The sequence below is a fragment of the Sesamum indicum genome, linkage group LG12 (genome assembly GCF_000512975.1).
Source record: "Sesamum indicum cultivar Zhongzhi No. 13 linkage group LG12, S_indicum_v1.0, whole genome shotgun sequence".
NCBI lineage: Eukaryota > Viridiplantae > Streptophyta > Magnoliopsida > Lamiales > Pedaliaceae > Sesamum > Sesamum indicum.
Genome location: NC_026156.1, coordinates 3,706,089 through 3,724,992, shown reverse-complemented (window position 1 = coordinate 3,724,992; position 18,904 = coordinate 3,706,089). Strand labels below are relative to the sequence as shown.

The following is an 18,904-nucleotide window of genomic DNA, read 5'->3' as shown; positions in this document are numbered from 1 at the left end:
ACAGGGGAGAACTGAAACACAGGGGAAAGGAGTGCAAGTTGCAAATTGCTGGGGCAGTGTTTATTTAGTCTTGTTATAGCAAGTAGAGCTGAAAATGCGAGTCCCCCCACTTTGTTCCTATGGTACTAATTGGGCTAATGGTTTTTTTTTTTTTTTTGTCTTTTTCCGTTATTTATTTATTTTTTTTGAAATTTTGTTTCATCAAAGATATGCTGCCTGCCTGATCTATTAATGAAATCGTGTAAGTTGTTGAGTTCATCTCATAATTAATACTTGAGTAGTAAGATTTGCATAGTTTGTAATAGATGTGAACAACGTTTTTCACAAGATTCCTCCTCAAGTCAATGAAGTCGTCTATTTCCCTCTAAATTGTGGGAATGAATGTTTCATGAGTTTTTATGAATCTTTGTTAAACGTATCTTTGTGTAGCGATTGCACAACATAATCACTATTACCAAACAGGACTTGATACCACTATTTCGGGTTAGAATAATGCTCAGAAATATAATCACCAGAAAAAAGAAAAACTTGGTTATAGTAACAACTTTTGTTACCATAATAACAAAACAAACTTCATAACTCTTTGGAGAATATTCATTATATTGTATACAGTTAAAATAATTATAGTCTTGGAACAATGTTAATTATTGTCTGAAAATTCCTAGTTAAGAAAGTGGTCTAAACGTTGATGATTTCGGGGACAATTTTTATTGAGCGACTATTAGAGATGATGCAAAGTAAGTTGAAGAAAAAACAAAAGAAAGGGTATAATCAGGTGTTTGTCCTTTGCAGGAGGAGTGGGCCTTTGATGTGACACCGTCTTCAATATTTGGGCCTACGTACTCAATAATTGTTTTCTTATGTTGTTTTTTTAATAGCAGCTTTGAAAATATGTCCGACATTAGTCTGCCAGCAGCAGAAGCGTCTGTTTATCCCAACCGGGCCCGGTTATCTGGGCCTAGCTCTATCTTCCACAGAGATCGAAACGCGACTGACTGACTATAAAGCATTTGATTTCTACCTGTGATAGAATAGAATTACATATCGTACCATAAATTAGAGGCAGAAAAATAGTGTATGCAAGGAAATATGTGAATAGATATGCAGTTGGGGGACGTCGAGGCAGACAGCAGCAGCCCATGCCTTTATCTAGACTGAAACAAATAATTTGATGAGAATAACATATAATATCCAATCTTTGTTATGATAAGTTAGGTGGATGTCTCCCATTTCATGTGAAAATGCAATAATATCATGGAATTGTTGTCTGATTTTCGTAATTTCTTGAATGTGGTGGTGACACTTGACCCGATTATTCTCTTCTCAGGTTTTGGACAATGCTCAAGAGATACAGGTTGGTCCAATATTAAGTGAAGCGTAAGGATTTGGGCTGGATCTAGCTTTTTGATATTTTTGGGGCCCAATATCTAATTCTGGTTTTGTCGATGAATCAAATTTCCGGCGGCGGATAGATGTAGATGTCCGGATGATTTAATCAAAGAATAAAGGGGACATGCGAATACTTAAAACCAGCGCCGTCGATCGCCACTCAATTCCATTGGTCCCATGGCCGCCGCGTCGTGGGTAATTCTTTACGCCGGGGCCACCATTCACAAAAAGTAAGAGTTCTTTTGATTTCGCATTTATGGGAGGTTATGGAGCTCGTGAATTTCTGAATATTGGTTTCTTAAAATTTCGGTATGTAACCTTTCCTTTGCTCATTAGGTTCGACAAGATTAAACTAAAAACGGATTCAGAACATCCCTCAAGAAACAAACTTACGAGATAAAAATAATAAAAAATCTTTGTCCTAAAACCGGAAGCCCAGATCATATAAATGTTACTGAACTATTTAAACCGTTTTTGTCAAGCCCGGAACTTTACCAAGGGAAAAACCGACGATGATTTGTTTAAGGGTTTGATGAGGAAGTTAAAAGAAGTTTCCTTTTAGAAATTCTATAACAAATTTGAATATCCTAATAAGGTGTAGTGGGAATGACAAGAAAGAAAGAGAAAGATGTAGGGATAGGGCATGAAAATGATGGAAGTGGATACCACCAATTGGAAATCCAATCTGATGGCTATAGGATATTACTTTGACTTTGAAGTTTGTTTCACTGAAAATAAAAATATAAAGAAAAAACAAAAAAATGTGGAATTAGTTTCCCCAATTGTAATAAGAAAAGGCACGTTGGGATTTAGAATTCAATGAAAAGCAGTCCATGCAATGACCCTTGGCAGAAACTTCCCCCGAAAAAAGAGTTGAGATAATGTTTTTTTATTTATGACTTCGTCTGTGCTGTACAAAAGAAATACCCTCCATCATCGCCGTTTATGCCACCAGTAATGAATTTATTCAATGATCTTGTGTTTTCACCATGCAAATCTCCGAAACAAACTTAAGTAGAATCTTGACTAGTAGCAGAAGTGTGCTGAATGCTTTCTTTCAACTTCTGATCATTATGTTCATGTCTTACAATTGGATTACCTAGACGTGGACACCATCAATGCCACCCTAGTGCTTAGAGATTCGGATACCATAAATTCTTCTGGTAAGCGATTCACCTTGGGATTCTTTAGCCCCAATGGCACCACACAACCGTTATACAGGTATATGGTACTATGTTTGCCTTCTTTTATCCTGGTGGATGTGTAAGCGAAGATGGAAAGTTGGAAACATGTTACTTCAGCATATGAACAATGGGGAACATGTCTGTCTGGTTCAAGTGATATTGTGCTTCACCGTCACCTGGATAAAGTTAGCACAAAAGAAATGCCATTGTACAGTTTTGAGATGTTAGCAAAGTTATTAACATGGCGAATAAGCTAGGGATGGGTGGTTTCGGTCTTGTTTATAAGGTGAACTTTCTTCAATCAGAAGGTCTATGCACTGAATCTGCTCTTTATTTTGGTCATCCTCTCTCTCTTGCTAGGGAACATTGACAAATGGAAAAGAGGTAGCAGTAAAGAGGCTTTCAGCAGCTTCTGCACAAGGTGTTATGAATGAACTGTTTGTTATTTCTAAACTCCAACACTGTAATCTTGTTAGATTACTCGGATGCTGTGTGGAGAAAGGAGAAAAGATGTTAATATATGAGTACTTGCAGAATAAAAGCTTAGATGTCCTTCTCTTTGTCAGTCAACTTCTCTTTACTTAACTCCATTTAACTGTTCCACTCTATGCAAAATTGTTTCTTAACATTATATCCCAACATTTTGCTGCAACAGAGTTCTCGTTTTGATACATTGTTTATTTTATTCCAGATGAAACACAGCATGTTCTTGACTGGAAGAAACGATTCAGTATCATTGAAGGAAAGGAATTGGTCCAGGCCTCCTGTATCTTCACAGGGACTCCAGGCTGAGAAAAATTCATCGAGACTTGAAGCCCAGTAACATATTACTAGATAAGAACTGGATTCCTAAGATTTCAGATTTTGGAATGGCAAGAATTTGGAGGCAACCAAGATCAGGCCAAGACAGGAAGAGTAGTGGGAACATAGTCAGTATTTACTCAATATTAGTCCTTGTAGATTTTATCTGAGGGCTTTTAGCTAAACAATAATGTTGCATTGCAGTGGATACATGACTGCTGAATGAGCAATGAGGGGCCGATTTTCAGAAAATTGGATGTCTTCAGTTTTGGAGTTCTTGTTCTGGAGATCATAAGTGGGAAAAGAAACACTTGCTTCTACAATGATGAATTATCTTTAGGCCTTTTGGGATATGTAAGTTGCTTGAGATTTGCTTTCTTCGATCAGCATAATAATTATGAATCTGATAATTAGGGGGGGGGGGGGGGGAAACAAAAAAAAAAGATTAAAGTATTTAAGAGGGGGGGGGGGGGGGGGGAAGAAAAATAAAAAAAGATTTGAACCTTGAATATAGTAACGTTATTAACTTTTTTCTTCAGGCCTGGAAATTGTGGAATGAAGACAATGCATTAGATCTGATAGATAAGAGGATCTGGAGTTCAAGCTTCGGCAGGAATTCATGAGATGCATCCACATTGGGCTCCTTTGTGTCAAAAAATCCCCGGTAAATAGGCCCACAAGCTCAACTGTTCTGTCAATGCTGAGCAGTGAAATCGTTGATATGCCGATGCCCAAGCATCCAGGATTGACTTATAGAGTCAATTGCTCTCCCGTTGGATCTTCTTTGTCCCAAACCCGCGGCACCAATAAAATCACTCTCACAGCGCTAGAGGGCCGGTGAGCCTATAACAATAGAATTCCCAGTCAAAATCCTCTTGTAAATCAAATGACTTGTTCTTTTATCATATGACAATCACACACAAAAATAGGTATGAACAGGGTCAATTTTCTTAGGTACCGTTTCATGTGGGATATCCGATTGTATTTACCTTTCCACAATGTAACCTAGAGGGGGGGAAATGAGAGAAATTTAATTAATTAAATCAATTCTGTGGGTAGTTTTGGGTCAATCACAATTTCCAATTCTTAGCACATAGATATTCGTGATGATTCCAAAACCTCCATTGGAAATCCACGTTGACAGCCCTACAATTGGTTCGCAGTTGGCATGTTGGAAACTTGGAATGACAAGATCAACATGGCTCGATTTTGTTTGGTTTGACTCATTACTTTCAGTTGAAGGTTCCCTTGGTCTTCGTCTAACCGTCTGAGAGGTCTGAATTACCCTCACCCCACTAGGCAGACGTAATGTGAATTAACTTCAAGTTAAACTACTTCAGTTTATTATTGTAACAGAAACTAATCAATATATCGCAAAAGGTGGGGACCTGTTTGTTTCATGGCATTTGAGATGTAAGTATGTATAAATGCCTATATTTTATTATGACATGTTGTGAAATTTCGGTGACTCCAATGTCCCACTCTGCAGGGCAGATACATGCAAATTGGACAAAGAAATACGAGAAGTCGAGAATCATAGGCAATTTGGATTTACAATAGAGAGTACACTTGCGCTTTTGGACAAATTAGAGATCTAAAACGGCTGGCTACATGCAATGAGTGTTAGGTGGGTATACACCCACTAGTACCAAAAGTAAGAAGTAGTTTTCTGTAAGTTATTTACACTTGCAATTTGATGAAACCTATACTGTTCAAAGTATTTCACTGGAGAACTGAGCAATGGTCAATTCTCAAGCCCTGATTCAGAAGTATCAAAGAAGAAAGAAAATGCCATGACCTTTCTGGCATTATTAGCTTCTTGAATCTATCTTTTTAACATTAGCACAGTATAGCATGCAGACAACCAAGATGGCGCTCCCGGCAACCAGAAACTTTTGCTTGAAGCCTTTTCTTGAATCCCTTCTTGTAATACTCTTGATCCCATGTTTGGGTTCTTGCTTAGAAACAGACACCATTACAGGGAGTCTGATAATTGAAGATCCTGATACCATAGTGTCAAGCGGGAAGGTCTACAGACTGGGATTCTTCAGCCCTGGAAATACTACTAACCGGTATATGGGCATCTGGAATGATGTTTCTCAGACATCCATTGTATGGGTAGCCAATAGGGACAAACCTCTCGTTAATGATTCTTCTGGAACGATAACAGTATCTGCAGACGGCAATCTTGTGCTTATGAGTCAACAAAAGGAGATTCTTTGGTCATCAAATGTCACTAATTCTTCAAGGAATACGAGCGCTCAACTCCTGGATTCTGGAAATCTTGTCTTGCGAGACAACTCAAACGGACGCTTGCTGTGGGAGAGTTTTAGGCATCCTGGGGACGCTTTCCTGCCAACCATGAAAATAACTGACAATGTAAATACAGGAGAGAGGGCAGTAATAACATCATGGCGAACTCTGGAGGATCCTGATTTTGGAAGTTTTACTGCTGGACTCCAGGCTTTGACAATCCCTCAAATCTTCATATGGAATGGGAGTCGGCCGCACTGGAGAAGTGGGCCTTGGAATGGTCTAATTTTTACAGGAGTCACAGATATGTATGCTGTCTATCTTGATGGCTACACGGTGACTAGGCAAAACGATGGCACTGTTGTGTTTACTAGAGATTATTACGGTGATCTCTTGATGAAAATCATTCTGAAGCCGAATGGAAGTTTCGTGCAAACAATGTGGGATGTGGCTAAAAGGGATTGGAACGTCACGTGGGTGGCCCCAATCGATGCTTGTGATTTTTACATGGATGTGAAAGAAGGAGAACACTGCAGTGCGACAGAAGCAGTAATTCGAGTGATAAGAGCAGGGAAGACAGATTTTCTAAGCTAACAAATGTTAAGGTGCCTGATTTTATTCAGGTGTTACCAGGTATTAAAGATGATTGTGAAGGTCTGTGCTTGAACAACTGTTCCTGCATAGCCTATTCACATGATCCTGGTATTGGTTGCATGTTATGGAGGGATAGCTTGATTGATGTTCGGCAGTTCCCCAGTGGTGGCTCAGATCTTTATGTTCGCGTTGCATATTCAGTGCTTGGTACGTAATTATTACATATTTCAACTAATTTGTTTATTTTGTATGTTTTTAGCAATATATGAGAGGACTAATTGTTGTGATCACTCTTCCTGTTCATGAAATGTCACATTTACGAAATTTATGTTAACTGTATTAGTTGTTGGAATTTATATCTTGATTTCTACATTAAAAAAGACTCATGTTTCATTTTGTGTTAGATGACAAGAGGGACCTAAAGCTGATAATCATAATCCCGGTGATCACTGGATCCGTTGCCTTGTCCATTTGCATATTTGTTTTTAGGATGTGGAGGACTAAGAAAATAGGTAATCTTGGGCAGAGGATCTGAAACCAATATGGGAATCCTCTTTATGTGGAGTTGTATTTAGTACTAATTAGCAATCGAACCAGTGGAATCATTCATTTTATGCTGGTTATTTTGTGAATCAGGAGCTAAAAGACAAAGCAAACATGAAATAGCAGGGAGAGCATATCCATCAGATTCAAGCGAGATCGTGCTAATAGATGATATAGATGAAGTCAGTCTTGATGAATTACCATTGTACAGCTTTCAGGTGCTTGCAAATGCTACAGACCAATTTGACGAGGCTAATCTACTAGGGAAGGGTGGTTTTGGACCCGTGTATAAGGTAATTTCTTCTTCTTTTCAATTCTTTACCCATGTCAAATATGTTATTTATGATTGTGCACTGGATGGTGCTTGTTTATATACAGGGAAAGTTGGCAAATGGGAAAGAAATTGCTGTGAAAAGGCTTTCAAGAGCATCTGGACAAGGGTTAAAGGAATTCATGAATGAAGTGGTTGTGATTTCCAAACTCCAACACAGAAATCTTGTCAGTTTGTTAGGCTGCTGTGTCGAAAAAGAAGAAAAGATGCTGATATATGAATTCATGGCTAACGGAAGCCTGGATTTCTTCCTCTTTGGTCAGTCCAACTTTAATTTCTGCAGTTATTCAACCAATGTGGGAACATTACATATAATACAAAACGATGAAGTCTGCATTCTTACTCTATCTCCTGATGTTTTTATTTCTGTAAAAAATATGATTGACAGATCCATCTCAAAGGATTCTAGATTGGAACAAACGTTTCAATATAATGGAAGGTATTGGCCGCGGCCTCCTTTATCTCCACAGGGACTCGCGGTTGAGGATAATCCACAGAGACCTAAAGCCAAGCAATGTGCTGCTAGACGAGAACTGGAATCCAAAGATTTCCGACTTTGGCATGGCCAGAATATTTGGAGGAATAGAAGATCAGGCAAACACTGCTAGAGTGGTCGGAACATAGTAAGTGACTCACTTAATAATCTATTACCTCTGATTGGATGATTAGTACTGTGATTTGCAGCTTACTGATTTAGCTGACATTATATTTGTTGCAGTGGGTACATGGCCCCTGAATATGCAATGGGAGGGAGATTTTCGGAAAAATCTGATGTCTTCAGCTTCGGAGTTTTAGTGTTAGAGATAATAAGCGGGAGAAGGAATACGAGCTTCTACAACGATGAGATGGCTTTGAGCCTTCTGGAATATGTATACTTTCACGTCAAATATACATACATATATATATATATATATATATTCTTCTCTTTTCTGATACAACTGGAGTTCCTAATAAGCTATTCATTTTCCCCAGGCATGGAAAGTATGCAATGAAGGCAATTTTGAGGTCTTAATAGATGAAAGAGTATCGAGTCCAGAGCTCCTGGCTGAGATCATTCGGTGCACACACATTGGACTACTGTGCGTGCAAGAATTTCCTATTAACAGACCAACTATATCAAATGTTCTGTCAATGCTTGGTAAGGAAATCGCAGATCTGCCTCTCCCAGAACAACCTGCATTTACACAGAAGCTGGGTCGCAATCCTCCACCGCATTCCTCCTCGCAGAGCCAGACAATGACGGGTTCCTCCAATGATGTCACTATTACAGTAATCGAGGGTCGATGATTCCATAATTTCCTTTCATAAGTATTGTGAGTAAAATTTCTATCAATCTGAAAGACATTTATTCCAAGGAGCCATTTATCATGAACTAAAAAACAACGTACTAGTTCTGCCCAGCTAACACAAAGTATATACATATTCAGATAGGGCAAAGAATATTTACAAGGGGAACATGCTATATATAATAAAGATCTTTCTTTTTTTTCAATCTATATATAATAAAATAAAATCATTGAGACTATCTACTTAAGCGCTACTTATCCGTACATATGAACAACCTGAATGAGCTTTATTATACCAAATGGAATATAATATATTTTTTAAATAAAAATAAAAAACTATTATATTTCATCAAAAAACGATCTTAGCAATATTATCTAACAACTTTTTGGATAAAGAATTTAAAATATTAAATTTATAAAAAATAATCTAATTAATATTATCTAACAAGTTTTTTTAGATAAACAATAAAAAGTATTAATATTTGTACAAAAAATTCTAATTAATATCATTTTCTTTATTGTTTCTTTAAGTATATAAAAGTATGTATATTCAATATCTATTTTGATAATATTATGTAGTATCTAATCAATATAGTCTTATAAAAAATTTTAAATAAAGAATAAAAAATGTTAATATTTATAAAAGAATATAATTAATATTATTTTTTCTATCTTTTATTTTTTTATTATATAAAAGTATGTATATTCAATATATTTTTTGATAAATACTGAATAAAATAAAGAAAGAAATCACTCAATTTTATTTTTAATTTGAATTTCCAAGCAAATGTTACCGTTGGAGGCTAATTTTTGTAACCATTCTAAATTGAAAAAAAAAAAAAAAGATAGAAATGTTACCGTTGGAGATTTGTTATCATTTGCCCACTGTGTATTACACCACTTAATACGAAAACTGAGGAGCAAACTACCCTTTTGGTTTACATTCTCAGCAGCCGCCCATCTCCTTCCCCAACCGGCACTCTCAACATTCTTTCTTCTTCAAGGAGAAGATCAAAACTGCTAGACTCGTCCCACTTTCAACCGACTCTCTGATACAGGAGGTAGTTTGCTGTTTTTTTAAAAATTCAGGGGTTCGCATTGTAGTTTTCTTTGCTCACGGAGATTTTGTGCTATTAAGGTTTTCCTAGGGGGTAACACAATTGCCCCGTAATTTTCCTTTTGTTTTTGCAAATTCAACTGGGGACTGATTGTGAGGAATAAACGTGAAAGAATATTGAAGCTGCTGGAGAAAGGCCCTGATCTGAAAGAAGAAAGGGACAGGGCCCGGAAAGTTTCAAGAGGGATTCAAGGATTTGGCAGCTTCTGCCACAGGGATTCATCCGCTGGGCATGATGTATTTCCAGAATCATCCCAGAAAGCATTTGGGAGATGCAATTCAGAGTTCAACCAGAAAATCAAGTATCTAAGCCCGGACAGTTCCAGTATTGGTGCGGATTCCAGAGAAGATTTGGCTCCAAATGAAGAAAGCGGGAACTTCACTGGGGAATTGAAGCCGCTGTTGGAACAGCAGAAAGATGAGGCAGTCGTCCTCTTAGGCAGCCACCTCCGCCGTTTTCTGCGACCGCCGCCATCTGGCCTCGGTCAATTATTTGTTAAGGTATCAACTCAAAGATCACCGACTTAAATTACACAGTTTCTTGTATATTCTTGATTTTTCGTTGGAAAGTTTCGGCTAATTGTTTCAAGGTTCATGATATTCAACTGCTACATGGGTTTTCTTGTTTTATTACCTAAAAAGGTACTTTGCTTTTGCAAGGGTTATTTTATAATTACTTCAAGAAGCATGAATTCACACAAGTATGCCATTGTATCACAAATTTGTTCAATCCGGACTTGCTCAAAAAAATTCAAGAGGATTTATGCATGCATTGAAAAATTAAAAATCTTCAGTTTCTAATATATTTAACACAAGAATATTGTGAGATGTTTTCTGATTTTATTCCTTCTATCATTTTGCCTAGCCATATGCTTATCTCGTCTTTCTTTTGTCTTTTTGGGTTTGATTTGGTGGTCTTTCCCTTCTTGTAATGGAATTTAATAACATTGCATGCTTTCACAGTGGATGCCCATTTGGTGGTTGATAGTGGTAACCAAACTTGAGACTGCAAACCATCAGACTATTGGCCTTGAATTGGTAAGTTTTCTGCAATTTGCTGCTACTGATACTTCCTTTGCTAGCACTTTGGTTTGAAAAAGTTTTGGCTTTGATTGGCAACTGGGAGTCTACTACTTTAGGAGCAGTAAGTTACTACTTTGTTTTAACTACTGTTATCTTTATTACCAGTCAATTTCTCCCATCTCCTGTCATAATGCATATATGTTAATTACTGAAATTTTTAAGTGCCAGGCATAAGCTTTTTGCGACTCCAATTTGATCTCAACTTAAAATTTCTGGTTGAAATGGGATTAAATTTCTTAAATCAATTGATACTCGCCCAACTGTTGGGCCAACACAGAATATATCTTCTCAACTCATCTTGGAAGGTATCTTGGTTATGCAATATCTGTTGCATGTTATGCCTTTGAATTGGAGATTGCCACATGTATTTATGTTGTTTTCTTCTATGTCTTGGTTTATTCGTAGTTCTGCCTTAATGCAAAGTACAAGGAGAAAGGGCTGATTGAATAGAGATGTCATATTATTTATTAGCAATTATTTTGTTTGCAAGCTTATTCTTAGCAATATTGTCATTGTCTATGTCTTGCTAGTGCTATTAAAATTGTGAATTGTCTTGCATGTTTCAAGTCACAGAAAGCATCAGATACATATGATGAGTAATCATTAGAAAATTCCAAAAGTATGCATTATGCAATTAAAAATGGTGGCCTAACACATGTAGCATATTAATAGTATTATAGGTTATGTGTACTCGTTTATTAAAGGTTGAAGGCGCTAGAGGTTGGATTTGATTTTGCCAATTTTGTGTTACCGAAAAACTTCATATTGTTAAAAATTGTGTGGGAATCAAAAGGGTTGAGTAGGATTTCAACACTCAATTGACACATTTTGGCCGCTAAAAGTATGTTTTTTGATGATATTTTAGAACCTAATGTTAACTTATGTATCTTCATATTCCTCTCGTCAAATTTCTAACCGAAAAGAAACCAATGTCCTTATTAGTTCTTCCTTGCCGACTTTTCTCCCATATTTTGAAATTAAGGAGGCTGAAACCATTAAATTTATGCTTTGTAAACTTCAAATCCAAATTTTGTGCGCTGATTTCTTTGAAAAACTCACGTGACCATCATTTTGACTCGGAAAGAATAGGATTGGGAATGTTTGAGGCTGTTGAAATGTGAATGGTGCAAGTATAGAGTTGAGACCTAAATTGGAGAACAAATCTCCCCTTTTTGTGTAAATTTATTCTTGGTTAATTCGTCGTGTTGGGTATTATTCATGAGCTTGTTTTGAAATTTTTTGTTGTTATATATTTAAAATTATTGTATGAATTTACAGAAATCATGTTGGTTCATGTTAACATCTTATGTTTGCAGGTGTATCTAGAAAAATATCGAAAAATCTATATTATCCAACTATGAGTTATTTTATTTTGTGGACTTTGGGAAATTAAATACTATGCTAAAGTGTAGAGTGGTTGTCTAGATGCCAATTAAATCTTTTTAAGAAGATTTTGTGAATTTTGTAAATATACGTAATCTCAAACATTTGATAAATGTTTTTTAATTAACAAATTAATACTAGATATGAGAATTTCTTTTAGTTTTATTTAGTAATCAACCATGGTATATTTCTAAAAACTTTGTTTTCTTTTTTATTCTTTTACTAAGATTTGTTTTCTCTTGTCAAGTGCTTTTCGTTATCAACTCATGTTTTCAAAATCAGTATGAAATGCACTAAATTCTCTAAAGATAAACTTTACAAAGTATGAATATTTTGTGGATAAGTGCCTAAAAAAGTCAAATATTTTTATTTTCAAAGAAAATCATTAATTGATTTTTAATGTCATTTAAAGAAGTTTTTGTATTCTTGGAAACACTTTGAAGTTTGAAGTGCATTTGGTTTATTACTTTTGAACAAATGGATAATTTTTTTTTTGGACTTAAAAAAAAATGTATAATTAACTTTGTTGTTGTGATAAATAATTGAATTGATAATACTTAAAGAAATACATGCATTAACTATATTGCTACTCGCCAAGATGTGGTAACAAATCTTTTAAGATGATAGGTGTACAAGTAATACAAAAATAAACAATGAGATTGGCATCTAGACAACCGTTTTACCGTGTAGTGTATGATATTTTATTTCTAAAGTTCAAAAATAAACTAATTTGTGGTTGCGTAATAGTGATTTTTCAACAAACTTTACTATGATACACCTGCAAATTTTGGATGTCGATATGGACAAATATGGTGTTTCTGTACAATTTGTACAAAAGTTTTAAATGTATGACAATCAAAAAGTTTTGAAAAAGCAAATTGGATAAAACCTAACATAATGAATAATTTGGAATAAATTAACAAAAACGGTGGAGGATTATCTCCCCTTTGGGCGTCAACTCCGAACTACCTTGCATTCTTCACATTTTAAACTGGCCTCAAAATTCATAATCCCATTATTTCCAAGTTAGAATGTTGAGAATGTGAAGGTTTCATAGAAATCACACACATTTTTGGATTTGAAGTGTACAAAGAAAAAACGCAATGGTTTCACCCTTTCATGAATTTTAAAATATGGGAAAAAATCGGTGGAGATAACTAGATAGGGACAAAGGTTGCGACTTTGGTTAGAAAAATGGTAGAGAGGAAGAGATGGATACATTAGGTTATCATGTGGTTCTAGATAGTGTCAAGAAGCATATTCTTTTTAGCGGTCAAATGCGAAACAATTGAGTGTTTGAATCTCCTACTTCAATCTTTAAATTCCCCCATAGTTTTTAACGAGATGATGTTATTTAGGTAAGCACATAATTGAGAAACCAAATACAAACTCTAGAGTCAACCGTAATAGACGAGTATAGATAGATTGCATGCTATACGTTATGTATTTTGTTCTTTTTTCATATCTTGAAATGATACTAATACTGTTAATTATGTGCAGGTTAATGCTAGTGAAGATGATCCCGACAAGTGTTAGCCAAATGATACAGTCATCGGCGTCCTTCACAATGACACACTAGCTTTCATGACACACACAAGAGCTTTGCAGTTTCTTTTTCGGGACATCGACATCCATCATCTTTAGAACAAATTTGGCCTATTGTAAATAAGAATACTTTGTTTGTAGTACTTTTGGTCTTCAGTGTAAAAAGCCTTTGTTTAGACTTGAGGATCAAGTTCCTCTTTCTATTTTATATTAAAATTACCTATTGCAATTCCTTCAATTTTTAATGTGACGCAACACCTCGTACAAAAGTATTAGAAACAAGTAATTGCACCAAGTAGTAATTGCAAGAAACAAGTAAAAGATAGTGTTGCACTATCCAAGTGTAGTTGATCTCATTATGGTTGAGTTCACCACATCAATGAGGGTTCATGTAATTATTATGGCATAGCTCAACTTATTAAGCAAGTACGGAACCAAATAAAGCAATCCCTTGAATTCATAGTTTAATACAGAAATATTACACAATTTGTAGTTCAAAGCAATTAATTTAAGCATTTCATTTACATGCATAAGCACGACAAACAACTAATAACCTTGAATACACTTCAAACATGGATCTACCCATTGGACCTCTCATTCACCAGCCTCTGTCTTGTCTTTTTATATCTCTGCAATAATCTATTATGGGTTGCAGCCAAAAGAATGAGGAAGAGATTGGTAGAACCAGGAAGAGATAGAATGGCAGGAATTCACTCTTCGACGGAAGACGAATGACTATTCTATTTTTGAAAAGAAAGTTCCATTAAAATGAAGCCATAAATCTCATTTGCTGAAAAGAACATATGTCTGAGAAGCGAGACTTGTACGCAAAATCCAGGAAGAAACTATGAAATAGTGCCTTCTTTGCCAGTCAAGTTACCATCTTCAGAATATCTATTGCAGCTAGACGAGTCCATCATAGAGCGAGCCAATGACAGAAGCATCACTATCAAACAAGGATTAAGTGGCATATGTGTGTATACGTCAAAAGAAAAGAAGGAAAATACTAAACCATCACCCCTTGTAGTATCTTACCATCCATGTCACAGAAGATGTAGCCGAATTTTGGTTTTTTAACACGGAGACTGCTTTTCTCTGTGATATCACGAAAGAGAGAAGAAGCCATACTCTGTTCTCTGTGGAAATTATTTCTCATACGCTGTTAACAGTTGTGCTGAACAGCAGAATACATATAAATGCGGGAAAGAGAAATAGAGCGTGCAGCTATGGTTGCTAGCTCAGATCAGCTAACAAACCAAAAAGAGTAACAAGCAGGAAAACATAAATAACAGCCTGCACTTGCTTTGCACCCTCCCAAGTGTATGATCACATTGAACAGCACCCAAGAACTCCAACAGCGGCGAAGTGTCACCAAGCCGAACTTGGAAACCAGAGATAAAAGCTGGAGCAGGCAAAACTTTGGTACACAAGTCAGCAATTTGTTGCATGCTGGAAATGTGTCAAGGGGCAATCTTGTGCTTATGAGTCAACAAAAGGAGATTCTTTGGTCATCACATGTCACTAATTCTTCAAGGAATACGAGCGCTCAACTCCTGGATTCTGGAAATCTTGTCTTGCGAGACAACTCAAACGGACGCTTGCTGTGGGAGAGTTTTAGGCATCCTGGGGACGATTTCCTGCCAACCATGAAAATAACTGACAATGTAAATACAGGAGAGAGGGCAGTAATAACATCATGGCGAACTCTGGAGGATCCTGATTTTGGAAGTTTTACTGCTGGACCCCAGGCTTTGAGCATCCCTCAAATCTTCATATGGAATGGGAGTCGGCCGCACTGGAGAAGTGGGCCGTGGAATGGTCTAATTTTTACAGGAGTCACAGATATGTATGCTGTCTATTTTGATGGCTACACAGTGACTAGGCAAAACGATGGCACTGTTGTGTTTACTAGAGATTATTACGGTGATCTCTTGATGAAAATCATTCTGAAGCCGAATGGAAGTTTCGTGCAAACAATGTGGGATGTGGCTAAAAGGGATTGGAACGTCACGTGGGTGGCCCCAATCGATGCTTGTGATTTTTACAATGGACAAAGGGAACTGGAACCATGGATGTGAAAGAAGGAGAACACTGCAGTGCGACAGAAGCAGTAATTCGAGTGATAAGAGCAGGGAAGACATATTTTCTAAGCTAACAAATGTTAAGGTGCCTGATTTTATTCAGGTGTTACCAGGTATTAAAGATGATTGTGAAGGTCTGTGCTTGAACAACTGTTCCTGCATAGCCTATTCACATGATCCTGGTATCGGTTGCGTGTTATGGAGGGATAGCTTGATTGATGTTCGGCAGTTCCCCAGTGGTGGCTCAGATCTTTATGTTCGCGTTGCATATTCAGTGCTTGGTACATAATTATTACATATTTCAACTAATTTGTTTATTTTGTATGTTTTTAGCAATATATGAGAGGACTAATTGTTGTGATCACTCTTCCTGTTCATGAAATGTCACATTTACGAAATTTATGTTAACTGTATTAGTTGTTAGAATTTATATCTTGATTTCTACATTAAAGAAGACTTATGTTTCATTTTGTGTTAGATGACAAGAGGGACCTAAAGCTGATAATCATAATCCCGGTGATCACTGGATCCGTTGCCTTGTCCATTTGCATATTTGTCTTTAGGATGTGGAGGACTAAGAAAATAGGTAATCTTGGGCAGAGGATCTGAAACCAATATGGGAATCCTCTTTATGTGGAGTTGTATTTTGTACTAACTAGCAATCGAACCAGTGGAATCATTCATTGTATGCTGGTTATTTTGTGAATCAGGAGCTAAAAGACAAAGCAAACATGAAATACAGGGAGAGCATATCCATCAGATTCAAGCGAGATCGTGCTAATAGATGATATAGATGAAGTCAGTCTTGATGAATTACCATTGTGCAGCTTTCAGGTGCTTGCAAATGCTACAGACCAATTTGACGAGGCTAATCTACTAGGGAAGGGTGGTTTTGGACCGTGTATAAGGTAATTTCTTCTTCTTTTCAATTCTTCACCCATGTCAAATATGTTATTTATGATTGTGCACTGGATGGTGCTTGTTTATATACAGGGAAAGTTGGCAAATGGGAAAGAAATTGCTGTGAAAAGGCTTTCAAGAGCATCTGGACAAGGGTTGAAGGAATTCATGAATGAAGTGGTTGTGATTTCCAAACTCCACCACAGAAATCTTGTCAGTTTGTTAGGCTGCTGTGTCAAAAAAGCAGAAAAGATGCTGATATATGAATTCATGGCTAACGGAAGCCTGGATTTCTTCCTCTTTGGTCAGTCTAACTTTAATTTCTGCAGTTATTCAACCAATGTGGAAACATTACATATAATACAAAACGATGAAGTCTGCATTCTTACTCTATCTCTTGATGTTTTTATTTCTGTAAAAAATATGATTGACAGATCCATCTCAAAGGATTCTAGATTGGAGCAAACGTTTCAATATAATGGAAGGTATTGGCCGCGGCCTCCTTTATCTCCACAGGGACTTGCGGTTGAGGATAATCCACAGAGACCTAAAGCCAAGCAATGTGCTGCTAGACGAGAACTGGAATCCAAAGATTTCCGACTTTGGCATGGCCAGAATATTTGGAGGAAGAGAAGATCAGGCAAACACTGCTAGAGTGGTCGGAACATAGTAAGTGACTCACTTAATTAGCTATTACCTCTGATTGGATGATTAGTACTGTGATTTGCAGCTTACTGATTCAGCTGACATTATATTTGTTGCAGTGGGTACATGGCCCCTGAATATGCAATGGGAGGGAGATTTTCGGAAAAATCTGATGTCTTCAGCTTCGGAGTTTTAGTGTTAGAGATAATAAGCGGGAGAAGGAATACGAGCTTCTACAACGATGAGATAGCTTTGAGCCTTCTGGAATATGTAAACTTTCACGTCAAATATACATACATATATATATATATATATATATATTCCTCTCTTTTCTGATACAACTGGAGTTCCTAATAAGCTATTCATTTTCCCCTGGCATGGAAAGTATGGAATGAAGGCAATTTTGAGGTCTTAATAGATGAAAGAATATCGAGTCCAGAGCTCCTGGCTGAGATAATTCGGTGCACACACATTGGACTACTGTGCGTGCAAGAATTTCCTATTAACAGACCAACTATATCAAATGTTCTGTCAATGCTTGGTAAGAAAATTGCAGATCTGCCTCTCCCAGAACAACCTGCATTTACAGAGAAGCTGGGTCGCAATCCTCCACCGCATTCCTCCTCGCAGAGCCAGACAATGACGGGTTCCTCCAATGATGTCACTATTACAGTAATCGAGGGTCGATGATTCCATAATTTCCTTTCATAAGTATTGTGAGTAAAATTTCTATCAATCTGAAAGACATTTATTCCCAGGAGCCATTTATCATGAACTAAAAAACAACGTACTAGTTCTGCCCAGCTAACACAAAGTATATACATATTCAGATAGGGCAAAGAATATTTTGATATGTGTCAGAAGAATGTTTGCAGTAAACTCACAGTGAGGCAGAGAAGGACTGAAAAAACACATAAAGCGAGAAGAGAGAGAGAGAGATGGTGGGAAAGAATTTAACGATGTGTGTTTGATTTGAAGAAGAGAAATGAAAGCAAAAAGAGAAGAATCTACAGAAAAGGCGAGGGTTGGAGTCTTGTACCAGAAGCCTTACTATAGAAAGTGAACAACTATCCATCATTGCAATTTCCCCCGCCCTTTCTTCCCACAAGAATTGGATTCCTTTAGCTTTCAAGTAAAAGGATTTCTTCTGCCTTCACGTAGTCGTTTGATGTATTAATTCCCATGGTTTTAGTTGAAATCCTGAAATCAAATGAGCAACGCCAATTCTCCAGCTTCCCCATCAACCATATTCAACTATTCATACTATGCCTGAACTCTAATTCTGACTAAGTTGTCATCACGTTCGACAGGATACTGGTACCATAAGCCAAAGCTGAACTTTCTCAACCTGGAAAACTGCTGGCCCTTGTAAAAAATTGAGGTGGTGAGAATCTTGCGGCCTTCCCGTCCACTTAAGTAAAGCTGTAGGTAGTAAAAGAAGATTCGCATTCATCTCTCTGAGTATGAGTTCCTTTGATATTCTTTAACTACATGTTTCTTTTCTTTAAGCTTTCCTGGACTTGCGTGCTCTTAATTTAGAGTGGTAGAATTAGGCCTCAGATATTCCCTTGGAAGCAGATATGTATATATTTTATTCTTTCTGATAAATGTCACAACAGATATTCGCTTTTCCTCTCTTAATTCACTTTAATGTGGAGGGGAGGAATTATGCAGCTTTTCAAAGTTGAAAAATTAACCAAAAAGAAATATAAAGTTGGGGGATGGATTGATACTGAATGCCATTTGAATATTTCCTTCCTCTTCATTCC

The 18,904-nt window shown here is 36.8% G+C and overlaps 2 protein-coding genes across 2 annotated transcripts; both read left to right on the top strand.

Moving 5' to 3' along the window:
* LOC105175475 lies at positions 1,719 to 18,030 on the top strand. The gene is given in 23 exon segments (XM_020698419.1): positions 1,719 to 3,502; positions 3,579 to 3,728; positions 3,914 to 4,787; positions 4,864 to 6,132; positions 6,135 to 6,428; positions 6,626 to 6,733; positions 6,858 to 7,057; positions 7,143 to 7,353; positions 7,484 to 7,718; positions 7,814 to 7,964; positions 8,068 to 8,374; positions 9,471 to 9,519; positions 9,612 to 9,999; positions 10,462 to 10,536; positions 13,465 to 13,493; positions 14,849 to 15,432; positions 15,506 to 15,871; positions 16,069 to 16,228; positions 16,358 to 16,497; positions 16,582 to 16,794; positions 16,925 to 17,159; positions 17,255 to 17,382; positions 17,509 to 18,030. Coding segments are annotated over 20 exon segments (5,079 nt in total). The 5' UTR covers positions 1,719 to 3,502; positions 3,579 to 3,728; positions 3,914 to 4,787; positions 4,864 to 5,243; the 3' UTR covers positions 17,826 to 18,030.
* LOC110013015 (receptor-like serine/threonine-protein kinase SD1-7) lies at positions 2,663 to 3,997 on the top strand. The gene is made up of 5 exons (XM_020698420.1): positions 2,663 to 2,758; positions 2,934 to 3,134; positions 3,265 to 3,392; positions 3,623 to 3,728; positions 3,914 to 3,997. The coding sequence occupies exons 1-5, from the start codon at positions 2,663 to 2,665 to the stop codon at positions 3,995 to 3,997; spliced, it is 615 nt and encodes a 204-aa protein (XP_020554079.1).

Bases quoted from the DNA above. Each gene is read 5' to 3' on its own strand.
- LOC110013015 (XM_020698420.1), top strand. From the start codon at position 2,663: ATGGAAAGTTGGAAACATGTTACTTCAGCATATGAACAATGGGGAACA. The intron at 3,135-3,264 runs GTCAGTCAACTT...ATTTTATTCCAG, and splicing joins GCTTAGATGTCCTTCTCTTT to ATGAAACACAGCATGTTCTT. The intron at 3,729-3,913 runs GTAAGTTGCTTG...TTTTTTCTTCAG, and splicing joins CTTTAGGCCTTTTGGGATAT to GCCTGGAAATTGTGGAATGA.